The sequence below is a fragment of the Heloderma suspectum genome, chromosome 7, assembly GCF_057233095.1.
Source record: "Heloderma suspectum isolate Gila_16-S chromosome 7, 16-S_ref, whole genome shotgun sequence".
Lineage (NCBI taxonomy): Eukaryota > Metazoa > Chordata > Lepidosauria > Squamata > Helodermatidae > Heloderma > Heloderma suspectum.
The window spans coordinates 116,944,151-116,969,897 of record NC_139464.1 but is presented as its reverse complement, the minus strand read 5'-3'; the positions used below and the strand labels follow the sequence as shown (position 1 = coordinate 116,969,897).

At 46.9% G+C, this 25,747-nt stretch overlaps 1 protein-coding gene across 1 annotated transcript in view; it reads right to left on the bottom strand.

Annotated features, from left to right (window-relative positions):
- Positions 1–25,747, bottom strand: part of SEMA3A (semaphorin 3A) — a 314,016-nt gene that overhangs the window by 84,066 nt on the left and 204,203 nt on the right. The window contains exon 6 of the mRNA XM_084811846.1: positions 16,910–17,029. Coding sequence (XP_084667972.1) covers positions 16,910–17,029 — 120 coding nt within the window. The remainder of the gene's footprint in view (positions 1–16,909; positions 17,030–25,747) is intronic.

The window sequence follows — 25,747 nt, the reverse complement described above, 5'->3', positions numbered from 1 at the left end:
TAGATATAATGGTCATCTGAATTAAAGTCGCCCATGCTTGTCCATTTTAGTTCGGTGATTCCCAAGAAGTTGATGTTCAACCTTGCCATCTCATGTTTGACCACCTCCAGCTTACCTTGATTCATTGATCTTACATTTCAGGTTCCTAAACAATATTGTTCTTTACAGCATCGTACTTTCTTTTCACTACCAGACACATCCACAGCTGAGTGTCCTTTCGGCTTTGGTCCAGCCGCTTCACTCTTTCTGGCGCTACTTGGAAATTCCCTCTGCTCTTCCCCAGTACTATATTGGACACCTTCTGACCTGAGGGTCTCATCTTCCGGCGTCATATCTTTTAGCCTTGTGATACATTCCATGAGGTTTTCTTGGCAAGAATACTGGAGTGGGTTGCCATTTCCTTCTCCAGTGGACCACATATTGTCAGAACTCTCTGCCATGACCTGTCCATCTTTAGTGGCCCTGCACAGCATAGCTTATGGCTTCACTGAGTTACGCAAGCCCGTTTGCCACAACAAGGCAGTGATCCATGAAGGGGCCAGACAGAATAGAAATACTAGGGATGTACAAAAGTCACTTACCTTTTCGCAGATTGTGTTCGCGGTGGGGGGGGGGAAGCGCTCCGTCTCTCCCCGCGGAATCCTTGACGGGGGGGAGGCAATCTGGTCCTCCCCCTCAGAATCCTGCCTGGCCAGCTCTGCTCCGCGGCGGCTCTGCGGAGCAGCCAGTCAGGGACGTTCACAGCCGGAGTTCTGGCCGTGGACTGGCTGGTGCGGACGCAAATGGCGGCCGCTATAGTGGCCACCATTTGCATCCTGCCAGGTTCCCGTTGTAGGCTATGTAAGTATTTACATAGCCTATCATGGCAAGCCAATAATAATAATAAAAAAGGCATACGCAAATGGCGGCTATGGCGGCTGCCATTTGCGTTTCCTATTTTTCGCCATTCTAGCCTACATAGGCTATTACGGCAAAAAAAAAGGGGAATGCAAATAGTGCCCACTATGCTATTTGCGTTCCCCTTTTTTTCGCCATAATAGCCTACGTAAATATTTACGTAGGCTAGAACGGCGAAAAATAGGGAACGCAAATGGCGGACGCCGTAGCCGCCACCATTTGTGTACGCTGGTTTTTTTGGGTGGGGGCGTTAGCCGTGATAGGCTATGTAAGTACTTACGTAGCCTATCACAGCTGCAAGGTCGCCAATGGCAGCTGCAGCAGCCTGGCCGCGGCCGGCCAGGAGACCAGCTGCTGGACCTGCCATCGCTGGAGCCGCCGCCACCGCCGCCGAATCCACCGTATCCGCCCCAGGTAAGTTCTGTCCCAGGGGGATTCTGCGGTGGTGTGGCAAGGCAGGAGGCCGTTCCGCCATGGATTCCGGGGGGCTGGATTCTTTAGAATCCGGCCTCACTGGAATCCGTGGCGGAATTCTCTGCCATCCCTAAGAAATGCCCAAATACAAGTTTGCTAAACAGTGAGAAGCCATCTGAAAATCTAGACACAATGAAGACATATTATTTCCAATAAAGTTAGTGCCCATGATAATATTAAATTATACATAAACAAACCCACCCCCACCCCAAAATAATGTGAATCCATCGTAGGTATAACCTAGGCTGAAATCACAGCATTAATAACCTGCTAAATTATTTTAACATTTGCATTAAAATGCAAACTCTTTCATTTCTGAACAATTGGGGAATATGTTTTTGTTTTAAATTATATGATCTTGTTCATAGGCTTAAAGTGGGCTATGGTAGGGATGTACGGACTGTGTAAAATCCGCTCCGTCTGTGTTGCATGGATTATCAGGTGCCTTTTGTTCCATTGTCCACCCACAGATGAATGTGAATATTTTTTTTTCACCATGTGGAAAAATATGTAGATAATTATGTAAGTGTTTACATAAGTATTTATGTAAGTTACCTTAGTACATAACATTTAGCATATTGTTCCGCATTCCATTCAACATTTCCCCAGCAGAAATGTACGTGTTTTCCTACAAATTTATACTTGGAAATTTTGGGAAAGTAAAAAAATCATCCGAAAGTCTATGGACTCCGTGCAGCCTGAGGGGGTCGCTCCACAGTGGATTCCTTGTGTCGGATTCTTAGAAAGCCGAGCTCATTTTAGTCCATCTCGAATTTCTCCAGGATCCCTAGGCTACGGTCGCACTTGTGGGGCGCTTACTTGGAAGAAAATCCCATTGAACATTTAGAGGGACTTACTTCTTAATGAATGCAAATAAAAAGGATTGGGCTGTTAGACTAATCTTAAGATCCTTACATTTTGATGGAACGTGTACATTTTATTTTAATACTCCCCATTCTGACCATTTTTTACTGCTTAATAAGAATGCATTTTTATCCTCTAACAGAGCTTCATAGTCATTCATGTATTGTGTCCAACACTCCAATAGGCAATTAGCATTACCCGGCTTCTTGCAGATGAATGTTTCTAATCCATCTCCTCTCCACCCCACCTTTATGGCCCATGTGCCCCAGTCACATCACACTTAACCTTTGCCATGGTGTCTCCAAAGAAGAATTTGCTTCACTCCATTCACTCCCTGCACTGTTTGGCAAACCACACTCCAGCGTCGCACTGGGCCTTTGTACTGAACACACTAATCTGATTGTTCTTCCACTCTACAAACTCTGGGTCAACAATCAAGCTGTTGCCAGAAACTAATTAATTTGCAAACAGTCCTTATTTTCACAGAGGGAGAGCTATTGAGAGCTATGTCAGCAGAGGCGATCACGCTGCAGTGACATGCATTGTTGTGGCATCCACTTTTCTGTGCAATTCTCCTCACTCATTTCCACCACACACATGAACTCAAATTATGCAGTCAACAGTGAATCTCCTAATGCCTACCAGACTCTGAATATGGTGGCCCGAAAAGAGGAAATTTGTATTGACGGGGTCAACGCTAATTAAACTAATTGTCTCAGAAGAAGTGGGGAAGGGGGAGGGTGGAAATGCAGACCTTCAAGATGCAGTGACAATATCTTAAGTCCCATGTTGGGATTTCTCCTACTGAAGCCAGTGTTTTGTTCACAGAAAATAGGGTGGGCTGTTACATATACCTTACTCAACAAACCTCTTGAAGACAAAGGTAAGGTGCTCCTATCCCTTCATGCTCTATATACTATGGACAAGAACGAAGTGGTATTCTGCCTGAATCAAAGAATAGTAGGGTTGGAAGGGGCCTACAAGACCATCAAGTCACCCCCCCCCAAATACACTGAAAATACACTGAAGGCTGTATGGCATCACAGGGAATTCATAATACATTAGATCATTGGGCTTCTAGCTGTCAGGGTGGAAACTGAGCCGATAGAACCCCAGAGCAGTTCTGATTCTGAGGAGAAACAGCAAACCATGAGAGAGGAGCCAGCTCATCCCTCACAGGCACAGCAGCTGGCAGAGATTCCTCCTGCCAGCATTCCTGAGATAGATAGTGATCCTAGCAGTGAGAAAGTGTGGGAGGGGGGCTTGCTAGACACTCGACGCAGATGCAGGGAGTGACGAGCGAAGGAGGGCGCGGAAAGGAGGCATAGCGCCCATTTGGCGTGCAAGCAACAGCCGCCTCCCGTGGACCCAAGGGAAAGAGGGAGGATCTCTCCTTAGCCCATAAGTTCAGGGTCTTCAAGTGATTCTCCTTCAAATGAGGATCAACTGCCTACCCGGAGCATAAGCTACTCTGCTGTTCATTGCTTAGTCACTGGTGATTAGTATCTCAAAGAGTCATTAAGTTATAAAAGGATTAAAGCCTTGAAAAGAATCCTTTCATATGTGTCTTGACTTGGCTATTGGAGTGTACTGAAAGAGGCCGCTAGCCTCCTGACACTAGCCTCCAACAGGTTCTTTAGCATATTGTGAAAAGGGGGACGAAGTTTTCAAAAATCCTTTCAGTCCCTGAAAAAAATGCTGCCTTCCTCCCAATTTCTTGTCCTCCCTCGTGAAAGGGTGTGAAAATATTTCTCAAGGGGTGGGTGTCAAGGGGAAGAGGGACGGTGTGCTCACTGCTGAGGCAACGGGCCGATGTTCCCATGCTACTGTCCCTGGTCCCATTGGTCATAGCTGCCTAGTTGTAGAGGAATGTGGATCAGGGTGCACATCGGGATTTGCATCCCAGATAGACCAGATCCATATTCAGATATGCATCTGAATATGTATACAAATGTAGTTGTCATCCCACCACACAGCATTACTTTCAGTGGGATCTGCATTTGGATCTGCATCTGAATAAGCATCCTCCTTCAAAACTCTGCCACAAATAATTCATATTAACCACATGCCACTGGACAACTAGAGCTGGGTCGGGTTGAAATTCTTTCCATGCACCACTAGAGGCAATGTAACTGTCAGCACAGTGCAGCAAGACAGGCAACATCAACTCAGGAGCCTCCAAAATGAGGATGCACTCCTTCTTTGCCTTCTTCATTCAGAGTAAGGGGAACATGAGGGGTTTGTTTGCTTGTTTATTTGTTTATTTATTTATTGTGTTTATATCCTTCCTTTTTTCCTCCAAGGAACCCCAGGCAACGTACATAATCCTCCTCCTCTCCATTTTATCCTCACAACAACAACCCTGTGAGGTGGGTTGGGCTGAGAGTCTGTGACTGACACAAAGTCACCCAGTGAGCTTCCATGGCCGAGTGGGGACTAGAACCCGGATCCCCCAGCTCCCAGTCCAACACTCTAACCACTGCACCATGCCACATTCAGTATAGGATTCCTGATTGTTTGGGATCATGCAATGAGGAAGCACTTGTGCAAAGCTGTGCTAAAGGCTTCACAGGTAAATTCCTCAAAAGCTCACTTTTCACTTTGAATATATTCAAGTGCAAAAATTCAGCTCAGAGCTAGTCATGACAACCAAGAATGCAGCACCGCTGAATTCAGCTTGACCAACAAGCAAGTTGTATCCCATGTTAAGGTGGATCTCAGTGGCAGCAGCACCACAATTTTTTGTTGTTGTTCTTATTTAAGCAAAGGACAAAGAAAAAGTGTGCGTGTGCATGCATGTTTCCATGTGTAAGGAAGAGGGAGGCAGGAAGAGGACAGACATGATGGTGGCAGGAACCCTAGACACAGAAAAAAGAGAAAGACAGATGTATATCACAAAAAGTTAAATATGAATCCCACGCTGCAAGTTAGGGTTAAAGGTGGGTCTTAGGTTTGAAAGGTTTGAATTTATGGATAAAGACTGACTGCAGACATACTGAATTAAGTGGTTTTTACAGCTGATTTATATATTACCCTTGTAGCAAGCTTGCTATCTCCCTATTGATGTATCTCACACCACCTGTAATGCTGAAATCATCACATGGGATGGGCAGATCTTGTGTTTGCTATACCTTCCTGGTGGCCTGAAAAGCTGGTGTGAGGAACTTACTGCATGAACCAACCATACCATGTAATTACTAGATACAGGCTTGAATCCTGACTTCCGTTCCTTCTGCAGCCCTGCGCTCTCCCTGAAAATCTGTTTGTGGGCATTGGGGGGCCCTTGGGAATGGTGTGGGATATGGTGTAGGAGACTACAGATTGGTGGTGGGAGCTGACAGAAATCTCCACTTCCATTTGTGTAAATGGAACACCAACTTAGGATCCAAGTTATAGATTTTTCTGTACAGGAAATAACAGTCATACTGCAGAGGCTAGGTATAAAAAATTGCCTTTAAGACTAGCCAAAGCAGCAAGAATACACAGATGTAATACAGATGTAGATGTATACATTGAAAAAAAATCCTGATCCTTTTATTCAATAGTGTTACCACGCTTCCTAGGGACATGTGCCTCTATACATGTCTGCATCCTACTTCTCCATGTTCAGGGAATCAGCTCTTCTGGACTAAGAATTACTGGGATGAATATAGCTCAAATATGCTAGGAGAACCTTTCCCCCTATAACCTTGGCTCTGTTCTGCCAAAGGACAGGCTATTGTCTTTCTGGTACAGCAAGCCCAGAAACTAGCACATTTACCAAATACATAGGAGCACAGTGTACATAACCTCAGATCACTTAGTCAAGGTAGTGGAGTGCCCTTTAAAGGTACTCAAGAACAAAGGACGCTTCCAGACACATGGCTCCTAGCCAGTCAATAGTCACTTGTGCAGCTATTTTGTCTTGTCCTCCTCCTTGACAGATTTTTTTGTGGGAAAAAGTACTGAAGAGGTGATGAGAAAACACAAGAAGGTTACAAGAAGTGGAAGATGTCATCAGGGCCTTCTGTGAATGAGGCAGGGTAACTGCATGATAAAAGCGTCATTGTGGCATGGCCAATTTTCCTTTTGCAATGAAACTCACACAATTCATGTATTCACCGCATAGTAACAGCTTCAGTGAAGTGGCTCTAACATGTAAACCAGCCTTTAGAGGGTTGGTACTAGTTAAAGGAAAAGGTGGATGCATGGATAATTGGGTAATGGTGCTGATGGAATGGAAAGAAGGGTTAAAACAGCAGTTAAGGAGGAAACATTACAAAACTGGCTGAAATAAAAGCTTCATCCATCTTCTCACTCTCTCATATTTTACTATCCACTACTTGTGAAAAAACACTCTGGAAAACATCATCCATGTTTGGATTCAATGGGGTTAAATTCAAGGTAAGTCTGATTGACTGAATACTCAATCAGCTTTTATAACACTCAGCTGCTTATGCAACCATAAAGAATATCAAGGACAATGTAACTGGGGAACTTGGCATGGCTACACTTCCACTTCAAAAAATTAAGCCACATGGCTCAACAGCACTACAAGCGAGAAGGATCTTGGAATTGTTGGCGATCACAAGCTGAATATGAGCCAACAATGTGATGTGGCTGCAAAAAAGGCAAATGCTATTTTGGGCTGCATTCATAGAAGCATAGCTTCCAAATCCTGGGAAGTACTAGTTCCCCTCTACTCAGCACTGGTTAGGCCTCATCTGGAGTACTGTGTCCAGTTCTGGGCACCACACTTGAAGAAGGATGCAGACAAGCTGGAGAGGGTTCAGAGGAGGGCAGCAAAGATTATCATGGGACTGGAAACAAAGCCCTATGAGGAGAGACTGAAAGAACTGGGCATGTTTAGCCTTGAGAAGAGAAGAGTGAGTGGAAATAGGATAGTGCTGTTCAAGTACTTGAAAGGTTGTCACAGAGAGGAAGGCCAGGATCTCTTCTCGATCATTGCAGAGTGCAGGACACAGAATCATGAGCTCAAGTGGAAGCCAGATTCCGGCTGAACATCAGGAAAAACATGCTGACCATTAGAGCAATACGACAATGGAACCAACTACCTAGGGAGGTGGTGGGTAGGGATGGCGGAGAATTTCTCCCCGAATCTTCGGGAGGCCGAGTGCCGAGGCATTCAGCCCCCTGAAAGTGTTGGAGAAATTCTCCGCCGGCCCCCCGCCCCCCCCCCGGGATGGAACTTATTCAGCGAATGTCCCTCTCGGTGGCGGGTCCCGGAGGCGGTTCGGTGACGTTTTGTGGGGGGCGGGGGCTGGTCTCCCGACCGGCTGCCGCTGCCGCCATTACAAAATAAAAAAGTAAGTAAAAAAACCACACACACACCCGTGATAGGCTACGTGACGATTTATGTAGCCTATCTCGGCTAGATTTCCAAAGTCAGCCGTGATAGGCTACGTAAATCATCATGTAGCCTATCACGGCTGACTTTGGGAAAAAAAAGCACGTACGCAAATGGCGACAGGCCCATGGGTGCCACCATTTGCGTTCCTTATTTTGGCACGTCTAGTCTATGTAAAGATTTACGTAGACTACGGCGAAAATAAGGGAACGCTATTTGCGTTGCCTTTATTTTCGCCGTAGTCTACGTAAATCTTTACGTAGACTAGACGTGCCAAAATAAGGAACGCAAATGGTGGCGCCCATGGGCCGCCGCCATTTGCGTACGCGCTTTTTTTTTTCCAAAGTCACCCGTGATAGGCTACATGACGATTAACATAGCCTATCACGGCTGACTTTGGAAATCTAGCCGTGATAGGCTACGTTAATCGTTACGTAGCCTATCACGGGTTTTTTTTCCCACTTTTTGTTTCGCGGCCGGGGAGACAGGGCGCTTCTCCCCGGCCTGAATTTCGGCCGGGTGAGGTGGGGCGCCTCCCCCCCCGGCCTGAATTTCGGCTGGGCGAGGTGGGACGCTTCCCCCCCCTCTCCTGAACTTCCGGGGGAGAAGCGAAGTGCCTCCCCCCCACTGCGAAGCCAAGCTGCGAAAAGGTAAGTGACTTTTGTACATCCCTAGTGGTGGGCTCTTCCACACTGGAGCCGTTCAAGACGAGGCTGGACAGCTATCTGTCAGAGATGCTCTGCCTTGGATTCCTGCATTGAGCAGGGTGTTGGACTTGATGGTCTTGTAGGCCCCTTCCAACCCTACTATTCTATGATTCTATGAAGCCATAGAAAGGATGCTAAAACAATATCATTAAGCTTTATATTAAACCTTATAGAAAGCCAGAACATTCCAAGTTAAGGCAAAAGATCCCATGACATTTGATCTTTTCACTCAGTTCTGCATAAAGGGGTGGGGGGCAATAGAGATGTGTCTGCCTCTAGTGCTGCATTTTGATGGTTCATGTTTTTACACTGAAACATGATTTTTACACCAATGTTAGGACTCGTTTGCAGATTTTTTTTTTAACCTATGCAAAAAATTGTGTGTGTGTGCGTGTGTGTGTGCGCGTGTGTTAGGGGTGGGTGAATTAGTCAGTTTTGCTTTCTCCCACATTCAAATTTTTAAAACCCCAAGTTATTTATTTCCTGAATATAAAGAAGTTTGTGAATTTTGATAAATTCTTATCAAAAACAAACTGAAATGACATTTTCACCCATCTGCACCAGCCAAATTCAATAAGTACATTTATTCCTTGCATGGAGAGGAACATGATGTGCCTGTCTGCCCTATAGCTGTTGAAGATGAGGAGCCTGTCATAAAAAAGAGGTGGCAACCCTAATTCAGCATTAACCGAATTAGAGCCAGTGTGGTGTAGTGGCTAGAGTGTCAGACTGGGACTTGGAAGATCCGGGTTCTAGTCCTCACTCATCCATGGAAGCTCACTGGGTGACTTTGGGCCAGTCACAGACTCTCAGCCCAACCTACCTCACAAGGCTGTTGTTGTGAGGCTAAAATGGAGAGGGTGAAGATTATGTATGCTGCCTTGGGTTCATAGAATCATGGAATAGTAGGATTGGAAGGGGACTATAAGACCATTGAGTCCAACTCCCCTTTTCCTTCTTTAAAGGGGAAAAAAAAGGTGGGATATAAATGTAATAAATAAATAAAATTAACATGGTTGAGTACACAGGGATTCAAACCCAGGTTTTTTTTTAAGAACAAAGCACTCAAAGCCCTGGGCCTGGATGGGCAAATCTGTCAGTCTCGGTTTCTCCCAGTCAGATTTAAAAAAAGAAAAGAAAATTCAAGTTCATTTTGTCTTGAATATGGAGGAGTTTGCAAATTTGCCTAAGTCCATATCAAAATGTAACTGAAACGAAAGGCTCACACAAATGAAAGGTGTGTGTATGTGTGTGGTTGGATGGAGGGAGGGGGAAGGGAGCTTCCCTGTCTTCGGAAGACAGAGAGCTGTGCATTCCCTGAGAAAGTCCCAAAGGACCTGGTTGGGGAGCTCCTCCACACTGCAGAGAGCTTTGGTTTGACCCATCAGGTAGGGATGGCAGATAAATCTGCCATGGACTCCATGGCAGAACGGAATACACCCCACCCTGAAATCCCCCCAGAACAGACCTACCTTGTGTTGGCCATCTGGTCCGTCCACTGCTAGGCTGCTGCGGCCGCAAATGGCAGCTGGCGTAGCAGCCGCCATTTACATCCCTACGCTAGGCCATGATAGGCTATGTATATATTTACGTAGCCTATCATGGCTAAAGCAGGGACGCAAATGGTGTAGGGGACGCCATTTGCATGCCTGCTTTAGCTGTGATAGGCTACTAAATATATACGTAACCTATCACGGCCTAGCGTAGGGACGCAAATGGTGTCCCCTACCCAGAACACCATTTGCGTCCGCAGCAGCCTGACAGTGGATGGAGGCCCTGCTGCGGATTGGCCTGGTCGGCGGCTCCGTGGACTGGCCACGGAGCAGAGCCGGCCAGGCAGGATTCCGGGGGGGTGGAGGAACGGATCACCTTCCCCCCCCCGTAGAGGATTCCAGGGGGAAGGAACAGATTGCCTCCCCCCCCCGCGGACCCCCCAGCAGACCCAGGTAAGTTGGAGTTTGTACACCCCTACCATCAGGCCACCTGTTGGCCTACCTGAATGGAGTGTGCTCTGTAGAAAGGGCCCTGGAACGCTTTAAAATGTGCTGAGTGACCATGGCAGACAAACTGGCATGGAAAGGATAGCTTGCACTTGAAAACCACTATTCTATTGGGCAAATCGTACAAATAATCTAAAGCTCTCACTATTTTGGGGTGGGGGGAGTCATATAAGCACACACACACTGACACTGTAGAAGAGCTTCAGGATGGTACTCAGTTTCTTGAGCGCTGTGTGGGTAAATGTCTAAACTTAGCCCTCTCCATCTTTGGCCGATTGCAACGTCCTCATCCTCTCAGATGCGTCTTCAGTGTAACTTGGGAAAATCTGTTCTCACATTCAGTGCTGAGAGGGTGATAAGTGCATTCAAAAAGAGAGAGGGAGGAACGACACAATTTCAGCCATGAGCCGTGGGGGCAGTGGACAATGACCGCGCTCTCTCGCTGCATAAATCCTCCTGACTCAGCTGTCAGTGTGTGGATGTACTGCACAAAACCAGCTTTTGCTTGCATGACTGAGCTCTATGCTGCTCAAGCCAGGTTATCCTTGGGTTTCATCTGTCACGGAGTACAATATTATTCCAGAAGATTCTATAGTGATCGGCCTACAAAAATACGGGCAGTGGGAGACACAACGCTTTTGCACTTGAATATTCTCTGAAGCCCCGCTATCTTGACTGAAGTCAGAACAAAAGAGTAATGACTTTTGATACCTCTCTCACAAATGGAACATGCAAAAACTGTCCAGGGCTGTTCTCCTGATGCTAACATCGAACACAGCCATATGTTTGGCAGAGGTTCATAGTTGTTATTTATATTATGTTAGCGCCTACAGGGCTCCCAATCAGCGAGTCATTATGTCTGGCACAGAGTGCCCATCTAATTAAAAAAGGCATTCCTGCTTCTGCTGCTGCTGCTTTTTTAGTTGACAGTACAGGACCCAAGCCATCGTGGAATTTCTTTGCAATTGTGGGCAACAACTGGTTTTCAAAGGCAGAGCTTTTACACTTCCTACATTTGCAGATGGAGCTTTTGAGAAACCAAAAGGTGCCTGTGAGCACTTGCATAAAGATGTGGTTTATAGCAAATAAAACCCACATGTGTGGAAAGCCAAATATCATTTCCAAAACGTACTGAGAATTTAGAAAGAGGGATGTCATGCCAGGGATGGACAAATCTGTCAATTTCAGTTACTCTCGGTTTCTCCTTTTTTCCAATCTTAATTTTGGTTCCTCCCAAACTTTGAGACTGCCCCCCCAAATAGGGATGTTAGAGAAATCCGCCGCAGATTCAAATGAGGCCGGATTCTTTGGAATACGGCCTCCGGAATCTGTGGCGGGACGGCCCCACTTACCTCTGCTCCAGGAGGATTCTGCGCGGAACGGCTCTCGGCTGCTTGCTTAACCAGAGCCGTTCGCCTTCGCACCAATTGGCATTTAAAAATAAAAAGGCGATTGGCAGGATGTGCCCATAGACTTATACACAATTTGAGCTGTGAATCTTGTGTAGTAAGTCCTGCCGATGGCCATTTTTTAAAGCAACATGGTGATCGGCGCAGAGGTGAATGGGTCCAGGACCAGGTAAGCGGCCCTCAAGCCAGGCGGCTCCGCAGAATCCTCACAGAGCGGAGCTGCTCCAGAGGATTCCCGGTGGGGGGGAGGAATGGATTGCCTCCCCAACCCCTGGGCAGATTCCCCACCAGGACAGTGAGGAATCCATACATCCTTACCCCAAAAGGTTTGTATGAGAATTCATAAACATTTTCCCATGCATTTATCCTAATACATGTATTTTTGTATGCACATTTGCCTAATTGCATATTTTTGCAAGAAATGTTCTAACATAACACATGGTTGAATGTTCTTTTCACTAATATACACATATTTGTGTGCATTCCTCCTAATATGTGCATTTTGTACACGTATGTTTACTGGAGAACTCCATCGCAAAATTAGGAGAATTTCAAAGGATAGCTGAGCTTTCGTTCATGTCGGTTTGAAAGTGCAAATTTAGGTAAATGCACTGAAAGATGTGAAGTGAATTAATTTCTTTCTTATCCCTATGTCAAGCTCACAGGTGCCAGTAACTTGTGGGGGTGCTATGGGGGTCTTGCCTCTGAAAGAAAGAATCCAAGAAGAAGGCAGATACCCAGGCAGTGGGAGATTAAAAATGTGAGATAAGAGAAGTTGGACGCAGCAAGGGAAAAGCAGTGGGGCTCATATCAGGACATTGTGTGGGCCTGTGTATGGCTATGGAAGATGAGAGGGCTGTCCCCATGATAGCATGGTGTGAATCTGTGAGAGGTGTAAAATGGACAGGGAGCCTTTGGAGTGGCTCAGAAAAAAAAAGATCCAAGTTATTCCATTTTTTAAAAAAACCTTCAAATAATAGCTTATCTGGAGAAGAACTTTGGAGAACTCCCCCATTTCTAGCTTATAGTAAAAAAAAAAAGGAAAGGTCCACTTGAAATCAATTAATAATAATAATAATAGTAATAATAATAATTTTAAAATTACATTTCTATACTGCTGCCCCATAGCCGAAGCTCTCTGGGCGGTTTACAGAAGTTAAAACATATGGGGTTAAAACAGATGCGTGTCTGGGGAGCTATACCAATTAACAAGCAATGCAAATCTGCTTAGGACCCATTTTGTATGCATATGCTGGAACCTATGGATCAGCATATGAATATGAACTTGAGCACGCTCCGGGAGAGAGCGCAGGACAGGAAGGCCTGGCGTGCTATGGTCCATGGGGTCACGAAGAGTCGGACACGACTGAACGACTGAACAATGGATCAGCAATCATCCCGTGGTTCAAAACAGCCTACACTCAACCACTGAATATGAGTTAGTGTGTTGTGTGAATGCATCACATTTTGTGCAGGGTGGTTTATCATGTTGTCTGAAGTTTGGAGTCAGACTAATGCTGAGAGGGTAAAAATATACCTCAACTTCAGCAAAGCTTTTGACAAAATGCCCCATGATATCCTGATGAGCAAACTAGCTCAAAGTAGGGATGTACGAAAGGGACTTGCCTTGTCCCGCAGCTTTTTTCGCGGTGGGGGGGAGGCGCTTCGCTTCTTCCCCTGAAGTTCATGCGAGGGGGGGGAGGCTTCCCGCCTCGCCCGGCCGAAATTCAGGCCGGGCGGGAGGCACCCCATCCCTCGCCAGCGAAAGTCAGGCTGGGTAGAAGCGCCCCGTCTACCTGGCCGCGAAAAAAAAACAAACCACCCCCATGATAGGCTACGTAACGATTAACGTAGCCTATCATGGCTAGATTTGCAAAGTCAGCCGTGATAGGCTACGTTAATCGTCACGTAGCCTATCACAGGTGACTTTGAAAAAAAAAAAAGTGCGTACATTAATGGCGGCCCCCATAGGGAGCTGCCATTTGCATTCCTTATTTGGTCCCTGTAGTCTACGTAAAGATTTACGTAGACTACGACGAAAATAAGGGCAAAGCAAATAGCAAATTTTTATATTAGCAATATAAATAGCAAATAGCAATTTTTTAAATAGCAAATAGCAAATATTTGCGCAAATTTGCGCAAATAGCGCAAATTGCCCTAGCAATAGCGTTGCCCTTATTTTCGCCGTAGTCTACATAAATCTTTACGTAGACTACAGGGACCAAATAAGGAACGCAAATGGCGGCTCCCTATGGGGGCCGCCATTAGCGTACGCACTTTTTTTTTTTTCAAAGTCACCTGTGATAGGCTACGTGACGATTAACGTAGCTTATCACGGCTGACTTTGCAAATCTAGCCATGATAGGCTATGTTAATCGTTACGTAGCCTATCACGGGGTTTGGTTTTTTTTTTTTACTTTCCTTGTAATGGCGGTGGCGGCAGCCGGTCGAAAGATGGGCTGCCACCCCCACCCCTGACGAAGACCCAACGAACCGCCGCCGGGACCTGCCGCCGGGAGGGACATTCGTGAAAGGTAAGTTCCATTCCGGGGGCGGGGTGGCGGGGGGTGGCGGAGAATTTCACTGCCGATTTCAGGGGGCCGAATGCGTTGGCACTTGGCCCCCTGAAGTTTCGGGGAGAAATTCTCCCCCATCCCTAGCTCAAAGTGGGCTAGATGAAACAATGATCCGGTGGATCCACAGTTGGCTACAGAATCGGACTCAAAGAGTGCTTATCAATAGGACCTTCTTAAACTGGGGAGACGTAATGAGTGGAGTACCATAGGGCTCAGTCCTGGGCCCAGTGCTCTTCAATATTTTTAGTAATGACTTGGAGGAGGAGGTGCAGGGAATGCTGATCAAATTTGCAGATGACACAAAATTCGGCAGGATAGCTAATACTTTGGAAGAGAGAAACAGAATTCAAAGTGATCTGGATAGACTGGAGCGCTGGGCAGAAAACAACAGAATTACATTTCATAGGGATAAATGCCAAGTTCTGCACCTAGGAAAAAGAAACCAAATGCACAGTTACAAGATGGGGGATACGTGGCTCAACAACACTACAAGCCAGAAGGATCTTGGAATTGTTGTCGATCACAAGCTGAATATGAGCCAAAAATGTGATGTGGCTGCAAAAAAGGCAAATGCTATTTTGGGCTGCATTCATAGAAGCATAGCTTCCAAATCCCGGGAAGTACTAGTTCCCCTCTACTCAGCACTGGTTAGGCCTCATCTGGAGTACTGTGTCCAGTTCTGGGCACCACATTTGAAGAAGGATGCAGACAAGCTGGAGAGGGTTCAGAGGAGGGCAACAAAGATGATCAGGGGACTGGAAACAAAGCCCTATGAAGAGAGACTGAAAGAACTGGGCATGTTTAGCCTTGAGAAGAGAAGAGTGAGTGGAAATAGGATAGTGCTGTTCAAGTACTTGAAAGGTTGTCACAGAGAGGAAGGCCAGGATCCCTTCTTGATCATCCCAAAGTGCAGGACACGGAATAATGGGTTCAAGTTACAGGCTGAACATCAGGAAAAACTTCCTGACTGTTAGAGCAATACGACAATGGAACCAATTACCTAGGGAAGTGGTGGGCTCTCCCACCCTGGAGGCATCCAAGACGAGGCTGGACAGCCATCTGTCAGGGATACTCTGACTTGGATTCCTGCATTGAGCAGGGGGTTGGACTTAGAGATGGCAGAGAATTCTGCCACGGATTCAAGTGAGGCTGTATTCTTTAGAATCCGCCCCCCCAGAATCTATGGCGGAACGGCCTCCTGCCCCCCCCCCCACGGAATCCCCCCGGGACGGAATTTACATGGGGTGGATGTGGCGGATTTCGCTCCTGGCTGACCGTGGCCGGGCTGCTGCGGCCGCCATTGGCGTCCTTGCAGGTGTGATAGGCTACATAAGTATTTACATAGCCTATCACGGCTAACCCCCCCCAATCCCTGCGTACGCAAATGGCGGCGGCTACGGCGGCCGCCACTTGCTTTCCCTATTTTTTGCCATTCTAGCCTACGTAAATACTTCCGTAGGCTAGAACGGCAGAAAAAAAAGGAATGCAAATAGTGCCCACTACGCTATTTGCGTTCCCCTTTTTTTCGACGTAATAGCTTACGTAAATATTACGTAGGCTAGAATGGAGAAAAATAGGGAACACAAATGGCGGCCACCGTAGCTGCCACCATTTGCGTATGCTGGGTTTTTTTTTTTGTTTGTTTGGCTTGGCGTGATACGCTACATAAATACTTACGTAGCCTATCACGGCAGCTTGGTTGGATGCAAATGGTGGCCGCTACGGCAGCTGCCATTTGCGTCCACAGCACCCCGTCTCTGGCTGGAACTCTGGCTGCGGACGGCCCTGGACGGCTACTCTGCGGAGCCGCCATGGAGCGGAGCCGGCCGGGCAGGATTCTGGGTGGGAGGACCGGATCACCTCCCCCCTTCGAGGATTCCGGGGGGAGGGACGGAGCGCCTCCCCCCCACCACGACTCACATCCGCGAACAGGTCAGTCACTTTCGTACATCCCTACTTGGACTCGATGGCCTTGTAGGCCCCTTCCAACCCTACTATTCTGTGAGTCTATGATTCTATAAAAAGCTAAGTTGGCTGTACAAGCATCATAGGGTGCTTGCTGCTCCCCTGGCAATCCTGATATGGCAGCAGCCGATGATGGGGTATCATTTGGAGTGTTAAGCCATGCTCCTCCATCCACACTCAACCTGAATATTTCTAAATAAATGCAAATATGCTATAAGTTGGTGACCTCATTTCAACAAGGAAATCAAATCTAGGTAAATGTTGCAGCCCTGGAAATTCCCACCACTTGGAGAACTGGGGTGCATATTACCATAGGAATTTTGGCATGTAATCCAGATCTGGGAAGGTGTTCGGGCTAGATTCACCAGTTTTATTATAGAGCCAAAAATGGACTGGGGGAATCAGTTTGTACAACAAGATGTACTTTGGGCTGATTCAGGCCACTATCCACAAAATACAGCTGCCACTCAGAATACAGATGTTGACCATCTCTGCTTTAAAGCAAAACCACACTCTACAAATAAAAACGTAATGAGAAACAAACCATCTATTTAATCAGCGCTGATTAGTTTTATTCATTTGTGGCAATGCATTTCGTGCTAAGGTTCATTAGCTCTTGTGAAGAACATGGTCGTGGATTAAAACATGGAAGTGGATATGCCTGACTTACCATTGAGCCATCGGGAATCGTGCTGCTCTGTCCTGATTGGGTGGTGGCGCCCCAGTGTACGGAAAATAGCGAAATCTCTGCCCATGAAGTCCGCTGCAGTTCCAGAATAAAGTTCACCATCTGAAACATTGCATGGAATTGCACTGAGAATGAGTCAGGGAATGAGTGAACCTACTGTAACAGTTCATTACGAAAGAGGAAACAGAACTCATAATGCCAACGTGTGACGTGCAGTTCCCACTGCAAGGTATTGGCACGGGCTAAAGTCTGTTCTACAGCTGTATATATTCTTAGGAACTTGCATGTTTATATCATGCATTCCAAGGACTGCCATTTACAGGGTGACTTTCTACATGGAGACAGAGTACCGCAGATGCTGTATTCGTGACATCTGTTTATTAACAAATACACAAGTTAAGCAAAGCAGAGCAGGGCAATGCTAGTCTGTTCCCCCCAAAGCAAATAGAACTATGGAGAGTGGTTACAGGATGACCATTTACAAGAGAGGACTGGGCTGCTATGTCTTTCATAGCTGTGTGGAGAAAACATTTTGCACCCTTACATAAGAACTTGTACCTACTAGGGATGGCAGAGAAATCCGCCATGGACTCCAATAAGGTTGGATTCTTTAGAATCCGCCCCCCCGGAGTCCATGGCAGAATGGACTACCCCCCGCCAACCAGCGGAATCGACCCGGGATGTACCCTACCTGGTCGTCAGCAGGCCCGGTCCGTCCAGCTGCCCTCTGCCGTCCGCTGCTGCTTTTCTTCGGATGCAAATGGCATCCAGCATAGTGGATGCCATTTGCATCCCTGCCTTTTGCCATGATAGGCTATGTAAAGATTTACGTAGCCTATCATGGCAAAAGGCAGGGGACACAAATAGTGTCCGCTGCGCCGGACGCCATTTGCGTCCGAAGACCGGCCGTGGCCAGAAGTCAGGCAGCGGCCAGCCCTGGCTGGCAGCTCTGCGGACTTGCCGTGGAGCAGAGCTGGCCGGGGAGGATTCTGGAGGGAGGGATGGATCACCTCCCACCAACCGCGGATGCCTTCACCTGGAACAAGGTAAGGGATTCGTACATCCCTAGTACCTACCAAACTTCCCTTCTCTACATGTATCTACAGCAGCTCCGATCCTCCCCACCCCCTAACAGCATTTGGTCACCCTAGCCAGTGGTGTTCCTCAAGGGAAGAAGGAAAGGCACTTTGCACATGCTCTTTATGACTATCTTGCATATCCCAGGATTTAGTCCTGGAATTGTCAACACAGTCCAGGCCAAAGGCCAGGAAAGCTCAGTTTCAAATTAAGCATTGCGTTTCATTTTCATTTCATTTCATTTATTGTATTTCTATACCGCCCCATAGCTGAAGCTCTCTGGGCGGTTCACAAAAATTAAAAACCATTAAAATACATTATATAAAATATGAAAACCATTCACATAATGACATAAAACAAATAACACACAACAACAACAACAACAACATATACCTAAAACAATTTAAAGCAATCAGCCAGACACAATCAAAGACTCATTTGTTGTTGTTGTTCAGTCATTCAGTCGTGTCCGACTCTTCGTGACCCTGTGGACCATAGCACGCCAGGCCTTCCTGTCCTGCGCTCTCTCCCGGAGCGTGCTCAAGTTCATATTCATTGCATCCGTGATGCTATCTAGCCATCTCATCCTCTGCCGTCCCCTTCTCCTTTTGCCTTCAGTCTTTCCCAGCATCAGGGTCTTTTCCAGGGAGTTTTCTCTTCGCATTAGGTGGCCAAAATATTTGAGCTTCAGCTACAGTATCTGTCCTTCCAATGAGCACTCAGGGTTGATTTCCTTTAGGATGGACTGATTGGACCTCCTTGCAGTCCAGGGGACTCGTAAGAGTCTTCTCCAGCACCACAGTTCGAAAGCATCAATTCTTCGGTGCTCAGCCTTCCTTATAGTCCAGCTCTCACAGCCATACGTTACTACTGGGAAAACCATAGCTTTGATTATACAGACCTTTGTCAGCAAGGTGATGTCTCTGCTTTTTACTATGCTGTCTAGGTGTGCCATAGCTTTCCTCCCAAGGAGCAAGCGTCTTTTAATTGCATGGCTACAGTCACCATCTGCAGTGATCTTGGAGCCCAAGAAAGTAAAATCTGTCACTGCTTCCATTTCTTCCCCTTCTATATGCCAGGAAGTGATAGGGCCAGATGACATGATCTTAGTTTTTTTAATGTTGAGTTTCAAACCAGCTTTTGCACTCTCCTCTTTCACCCTCAACAAGAGGCTCTTGAGATCCTCTTTGCTTTCTGCCATTAGGGTGGTATCGATGTCTGCATATCGGAGGTTGTTGGTAATTCTCCCAGCAATCTTAATTCCGACCTCTGATTCATCCAACCCAGCGTTTCTCATTATGTACTCTGCATATAAGTTAAATAAGCAGGGCAACAATATGCAGCCTTGTCGTACTCCTTTCCCAATTTTGAACCACTCAGTTGTTCCATGTCTGGTTCTTACTGTTGCTTCTTGACCCTCGTACAGGTTTCTCAGGAGACAGGTAAGGTGGTCTGGTACTCCCATCACTTTAAGAATTTGCCACAGTTTGTTGTGATCCACACAATCAAAGGCTTTAGCATAGTCAATGAAACAGAAATAGACGTTTTTCTGGAATTCTCTTGCTTTCTCCATGATGCAGCGAATATGTTGGCGATTTGATCTCTAGTTCCTCTGCCTCTTCAAAACCCAGCTTGTACTTCCGGTAGTTCTCGGTTCGCATACTGCTGAAGCCTAGCTTGTAGGATTTTGAGCATCACCTTGCTGGCATGTGAAATGAGCGCAATTGTGCGGTAGTTTGAACACTCTTTGGCGTTGCCCTTCTTTGGAATTGGAATGTAAACTGACCTTTTCCTGTCTTGCGGCCATTGTTGAGTGTGCCAAATTTGTTGGCATATTGAATGCAGCACTTTAACAGCATCATCTTTTAGGATTTTAAATAGCTCAGCTGGAATACTGTCATCTCCGCTAGCTTTGTTGTTACTAATGCTTCCTAAGGTCCACTTGACTTCACTCTCGAGGATGTCCGGCTCAAGTTCAGTGACCGCACTATCATGGCTATCAGGGACATTCAGATCTTTCCTGTATAGTTCTTCCGTGTATTCTTTCCACCTCTTCTTAATCTCATCTGCTTCTGTGAGGTCCCTGCCTTCTTTGTCCTTTATCATGCCTATCTTTGCACAAAACGTTCCCTTGAGATCTCCGATTTTCTTGAAGAGATCTCTAGTCTTCCCCATTCTGTTATTTTCCTCGATTTCTTTGCATTGTTCATTTAAGAAGGCCTTCTTGTCTCTCCTTGCTATTCTCTGGAACTCTGCATTCAGTTGGATATATCTTCCCCTTTCTCCCTTGCTTTTCACTTCCCTTCTTTCCTCAGCTACTTGTAAAGCCTCATCAGACAGCCACTTGGCTTTCTTGCATTTCTTTTTCTTTGGGATGGATTTCGTTGCTGCCTCCTGAACAATGTTACAGACCTCCGTCCATAGTTCCTCAGGCACTCTGTCTATCAGGTCTAATCCCTGAAATCTATTCCTCACCTCCACTGTATATTCATAAGGGATATGATTTAGGTCATACCGGAATGGTTTAGTGGTTTTCCCTACTTTCGTCAATTTAAGCCAAAATTTTGCAAGAAGCAGCTCATGATCTGAGCCACAGTCAGCTCCAGGTCTTGTTTTGACTGACTGTATAGAGCTTCTCCATCTTTGGCTGCAAAGGACATAATCAATCTGATTTCGGACCACATTTTGTCAGAACTCTCTGCCATGACCTGTCCGTCTTGGGTGGCCCTGCACGGCATAGCTTATGGCTTCACTGAGTTACGCAAGCCCCTTCGCCACAACAAGGCAGTGATCCATGAAGGGGAGAGACTCATTATACACTGCCAAATGCCTAAGAGAAGAGGGCAGTTTTAACCTGGCACCGAAAAGATGACAATGTTGGTGCCAGGTGGGCCTTGTCAGGGAGCTTATTCCATAAATGGAGAGCCACCACCAAAAAGGCCCTCTCCCTTGTTGCCGTCCTCTGAGCCTCTCTCGGAGGAGGCTCTCGGAGGAGGATCCCGGAGGAGGACCTTGCATGCAGAGTATAGTGTACAGGTTGGTTCATGCCAGGAGAGGAGTTCTGTCAGGTACTGTGGTCCTGAGTTGTGTAGGGCTTTATAGATCAAAACCAGCACTTTGAATTGGGTTTGGAAGCAAATAGGCAGCCAGTGCAAGCAGGCCAGAATTGGTCTTATATGTTCAGACCTTCTGGTCCCTGTTATCAGTCTGGCTGCCGCATTTTGCACAAGCTGCAGCTTCCGAACTGTTTTCAAAGGCAGCCTCACATAGAATGCATTGCAGTAATCTAACTTGGAGGTTACCAGAGCATAGACAGCTGAAGCCAGGCTATCCCTGTCCAGATAGGGACATAGCTGGGCCACCAGCCAAAGTTGGTAGAAGGTACTCTGTGCCACTGAGGCTACTTGAGACTCAAGTGACAAAGATGGGTCCAGGAGGGCTCACAAGCTATGAAACTGCTCCTTCAGGGGGAGTGCAACCCCATCCAGAACAGGTTGAGCACCCTCCATCCGGTCAGCAGAAGCACCCACTAACACCATCTCAGTCTTGTCTGGATTAAGTTTCAGTTTATTAGCCCTCATCCAGTCCATTGTTGCAGCCAGGCTCTGATTTAGCACATCCACAGTCTCACCTGAAGAAGATGAAAAGGAGAAATAGAGCTTTGTGTCATCAGCATACTGATGACAGCACACTCCAAAACTCTGGATGACCACACTCAATGGTTTCATTTAGATATTCAATAACATGAGCAACAAAACTGAACCTCGTGGAACGCCATACTGGAGAGTCCACAGGCCCAAGCAATATCCCCCAAGAACCACCTTCTGGAGCCAACCATCCAAATAGGAGCGAAACCACTGCAATGCAGTGCCTCTGACTCCCAACTCGGATAATCGCCCCAGAAGGATACCATGGTTGATAGTACTGAAAGCTGCTGAGAGATCAAGGAGAATCAACAAGGCCACTCTCCCCCGTCTCTCTGCTGACAGAAGTCATCATACAGGGCAACCAAGGCTGTTTCCGTGCCAAAACCTGGCCTGAACCTCTACTGAAATGGATCTAGATAATCAGTCTCATCCAAGAGTGTTTGGAGCTGGTTGGAAACCACCTGCTCAAGAACCTTGCCCAGGAAAGGAACATTTGCCACTGGCCTAAAATTATTAAGATTTTCCAGGTCCAAAGAGGGTTTTAGGAGGGTTTCTCTCACCACTGCCTCTTTGAGGTAGCCCAGGACCACTCCCCCTCTCAAGAAGGCATTAATCACCTCCCTGCCAATTTTTATAATCCAAGAGGGGCAATATGGAAGTGGTTGCATGAACCAGTCCAAGCATCTTGTCAACATCCTCAAGCTGTACCAACTGAAACTCATCCAAGAAAACAGGACAAGACTGTCCTGCATTTGAAAATGCATCCACTTGAAAAATATGCATCAAAAAGTGCATACTTTTGAAAAAAAGCCAACAATCATGCCTTAATCAATGGGAGAAAAATGCATACTTTTCCAAAACGTACACAGTTGACATGTATGTTTGGAAAAATGTGCACCGAAATGCACATGAACCTTTATGTGAACAACAACAACAACAAAAAGCTCAGAATCTGATATTGACATGAGTTGGAACGAACTTAGAGGTGTAATTTGAAGAACCATGATGAGCTTGAGTTTTGCTGATTCACACAACAAGTCGGCAAGGGCTACTGGTCTGCCAGGCTCACCGGGTGAACATTTAGGCACATGATTGAGCATTTGTTTTTGGTTTTTTGCTGGAAAATGTGCAGAAAAGGGCAACAGAAGAGGCTGGAGCATCTCCACTATGAGGGAAGGTCACAACAGCTGGGATTGTATAGCTTGGGAAAAAGGAGGGTAAGGGGATACATGATAGAGGTCTATACACTTATGCATGGTGTGGAGAATGTGGATGGGGAGACTTTTCTCTCCCTCTCTCATAGTACTAGAACCCAAGGTCATCCCATGAAGCTGATTGGTGGGAGATTCAGGACAGATACAAGGAAATGCTTCTTCACACAGCACATAGTTATACAATGGAATTGGCTACCACAAGATGTCATGATGGCCATCAACCAGTGGTGTAGTGGTGGCAGGTCACGCTGGAGCTTTGCTCCAGCACTTTTTTTGAAGCCAGTCCCCAGATGGGTTGCAGTCTGCTAGGGAAGGAAGAGGGAGCGGAGGGAGTGCCTCTTGGTTGCCTCTCGTCTACAATGCAGAGCCGGCCAGACAAGGGGAGTGAGTGACAGAGGGAGCCTAAGGGAACACTGCAGCCTCCTTTCGCTCCCCCCAGCTTTGGCTTCTCCGCCCATCCCTGCTCCGTGCCTGTGCGCCCGGTAGGGATGTATGAAAGTCACTTACCTTTTTGAAGGGTGGCATTTGCGGTGGGGGGGAGGCGCTCCATCCCTCCCCCTGAAATTCTCCCCGGTCGGCTCCGCTCTGTGGTGACTCCGTGGAGCCGCCAGACGGGGCCGCCCACAACCGGACATCCGGCCACTGGGCAGCCTGCACAGGGATGCAAATGGTGGCCACCATAGCCGCTGTCATTTGTGCCCCTGTCTTTTGCCGTAATAGGCTACGTAAGTATTTACGTAGCCTATCACGGCAAAAAAAAAAAAAGGGTATGCAAATGACTGCCGCTGCCACCATTTGCGTTCCCTTTTTTTTTCTTTTTTGCCGTGATAGGCTATGTAAATAGTTACGTAGCCTATCACGGCCTCCGCAGGGATGCAAATGGCATCCCTGCATTAGCTGTGATAGGCTACGTAAGTATTTACGTAGCCTATCATGGTTATAACGAAGAAGCGAATGGCAGCCGCAGACGCGGCCGCCATTCGCAAAGCAGCAGTGCGAACGGCAGCAGGTAGGTGCTCTGTTTCATGCACCTTTCGCAAGGGGGGGCGGGGGGCTTCGTTCCGCCACGGATTTTGGGGGGCCGAATGCACTGGCATTTGGCCTCACCGAGATCCGTGGCAGAATTCTCTGCCATCCCGAGTGCCCGGTGCTGCCCTCGTCTCCTGCAACACCAGCCACCTGTTCAGGGCCGTTGCTGGTGCTGCTGGCCATGGTAGCAGCAGGAAAGGGGGGGGGCGCTGCTACTGTTATTTACTTATGGGTCAGGGCAGGTGGCTGGTTTGCGCCAGTTCTTAGGATTTACCACACAATCCTAGGCATGTTTACTCAGAAGTCAGTCCCACCAGGTTCAATGGCCAATTGGGCTTTCCCCCAATTAAGTGTGCCTAGGACTGCAGCCATAGCGGCCTTCCCAAGATCGCTGTAAATTGAATTCGAAATAAAGACCCATCGGATTGCACTGTTAATTCTTGAACGTTAATTTCTACAGTAAGCAGAACTGCCAAATGCAGCCTGGTCTGTCAGCTACACTTTCTGGCACAAGGTTGGCATGTCCCTGGGCAAACAAACCCTGGTGGAGGGGAGGGAAACAGAAGAAAATCAGTTGGGAGGAGGGGAGAAAGAAGGTGTGTGTGTGTGTGTGTGGACATTTCTGTTGAAGGGGGAGGTGGGAGATATAATGAAGGAGCTTAGGGAAGGCTAATGGGTAATGTGGGGGTGCTAAGGGAGTGTGCAAGGGGGCTGTTTCAATGAGAAGGGATCTGCCCATGAGGGCTGAGTTGAGAGGGTGAAGCTTCCGTAGAGTATCATATTTTGGAAACCCAAAATGTTTGTGTGTGAGTGTGTGAGTAAGTGAGTGGCTGAAAAAGATTAACACCCTTGCGTTTTTTTCTCAGACGTCCAATTGAAATCCCCCTGCCTTCCTTTCAGCTGTACTGTTTTTGGATCCCAGTTGAAGGCTGTATATCTTACAAGGTTGTACAATCTTAGAAGGGGCGTGGCTGTGAGGGGGCCTGGCTGTGAGGGGCGTGGCTGTGACTGTCACGAAGGGGCCCTGCACTTCTGGATTTGCCACTACACTACTGCCATCAACTTGGACAGCTTTAAAAGGGGGTTGGATAAATTCCTGGAGGAGAAGATTATCAATAGCTACTAGTCCTGATGGCTATGTGCTACCTCCAGTACCAGAGACGGTATGCCTATGTACACCAGTTGCTGGGGAACATGGGCGGGAGGGTGCTGTTGCACTCATGACCTGCTTGTGGGTTCCCGGTCGACAGATGGTTGGCTACTGTGTGAACAGAATGCTGGACTACATGGACCCTTGGTCTGATCTAGCATGGCTCTTCCTATGTTCTTATGTTGTATGTTTTCTGTCAAGCATGTGCAATAACATTGGAGTTCATGTGCTTGCCAGAAACTTGGTTTCTGTATTAGGGAGCCCTTGGAGCATTAAATAAGGATCTTTGCCTTTCAAAGCATAAATCATAGAATGAATTGATGGGTTATTAAAGTTCAGGTATTCAATTTGTCATGGTCATAGTGAATGCCCTACACAGAATTTAATATGACTTTGTTGGAAACAAGCTCATTAGTTCCAAGGCATGCTCATATTTTCCATGCCAATTTTAGAAGACATTTCCATGGCAGGGCAACCATGTCTGATCATGCCTGCTGGGAAAGTTGAGCTGCTTTTCCTTGAAAGGCTGAAAGCATAATATTTTCAGTTGGATCTGCAAGAACTATGTATCATAAAAGTCAGGAAGGGAGAAAACATGATAGTGGAAATATGTGGAATGAGAAGATTAAAAGCAACTAGACCTCTTGTGCCCAGCAGGAGGTATAATCAAAATCGAGTGAAAGAGAACAGCACATTAATTACC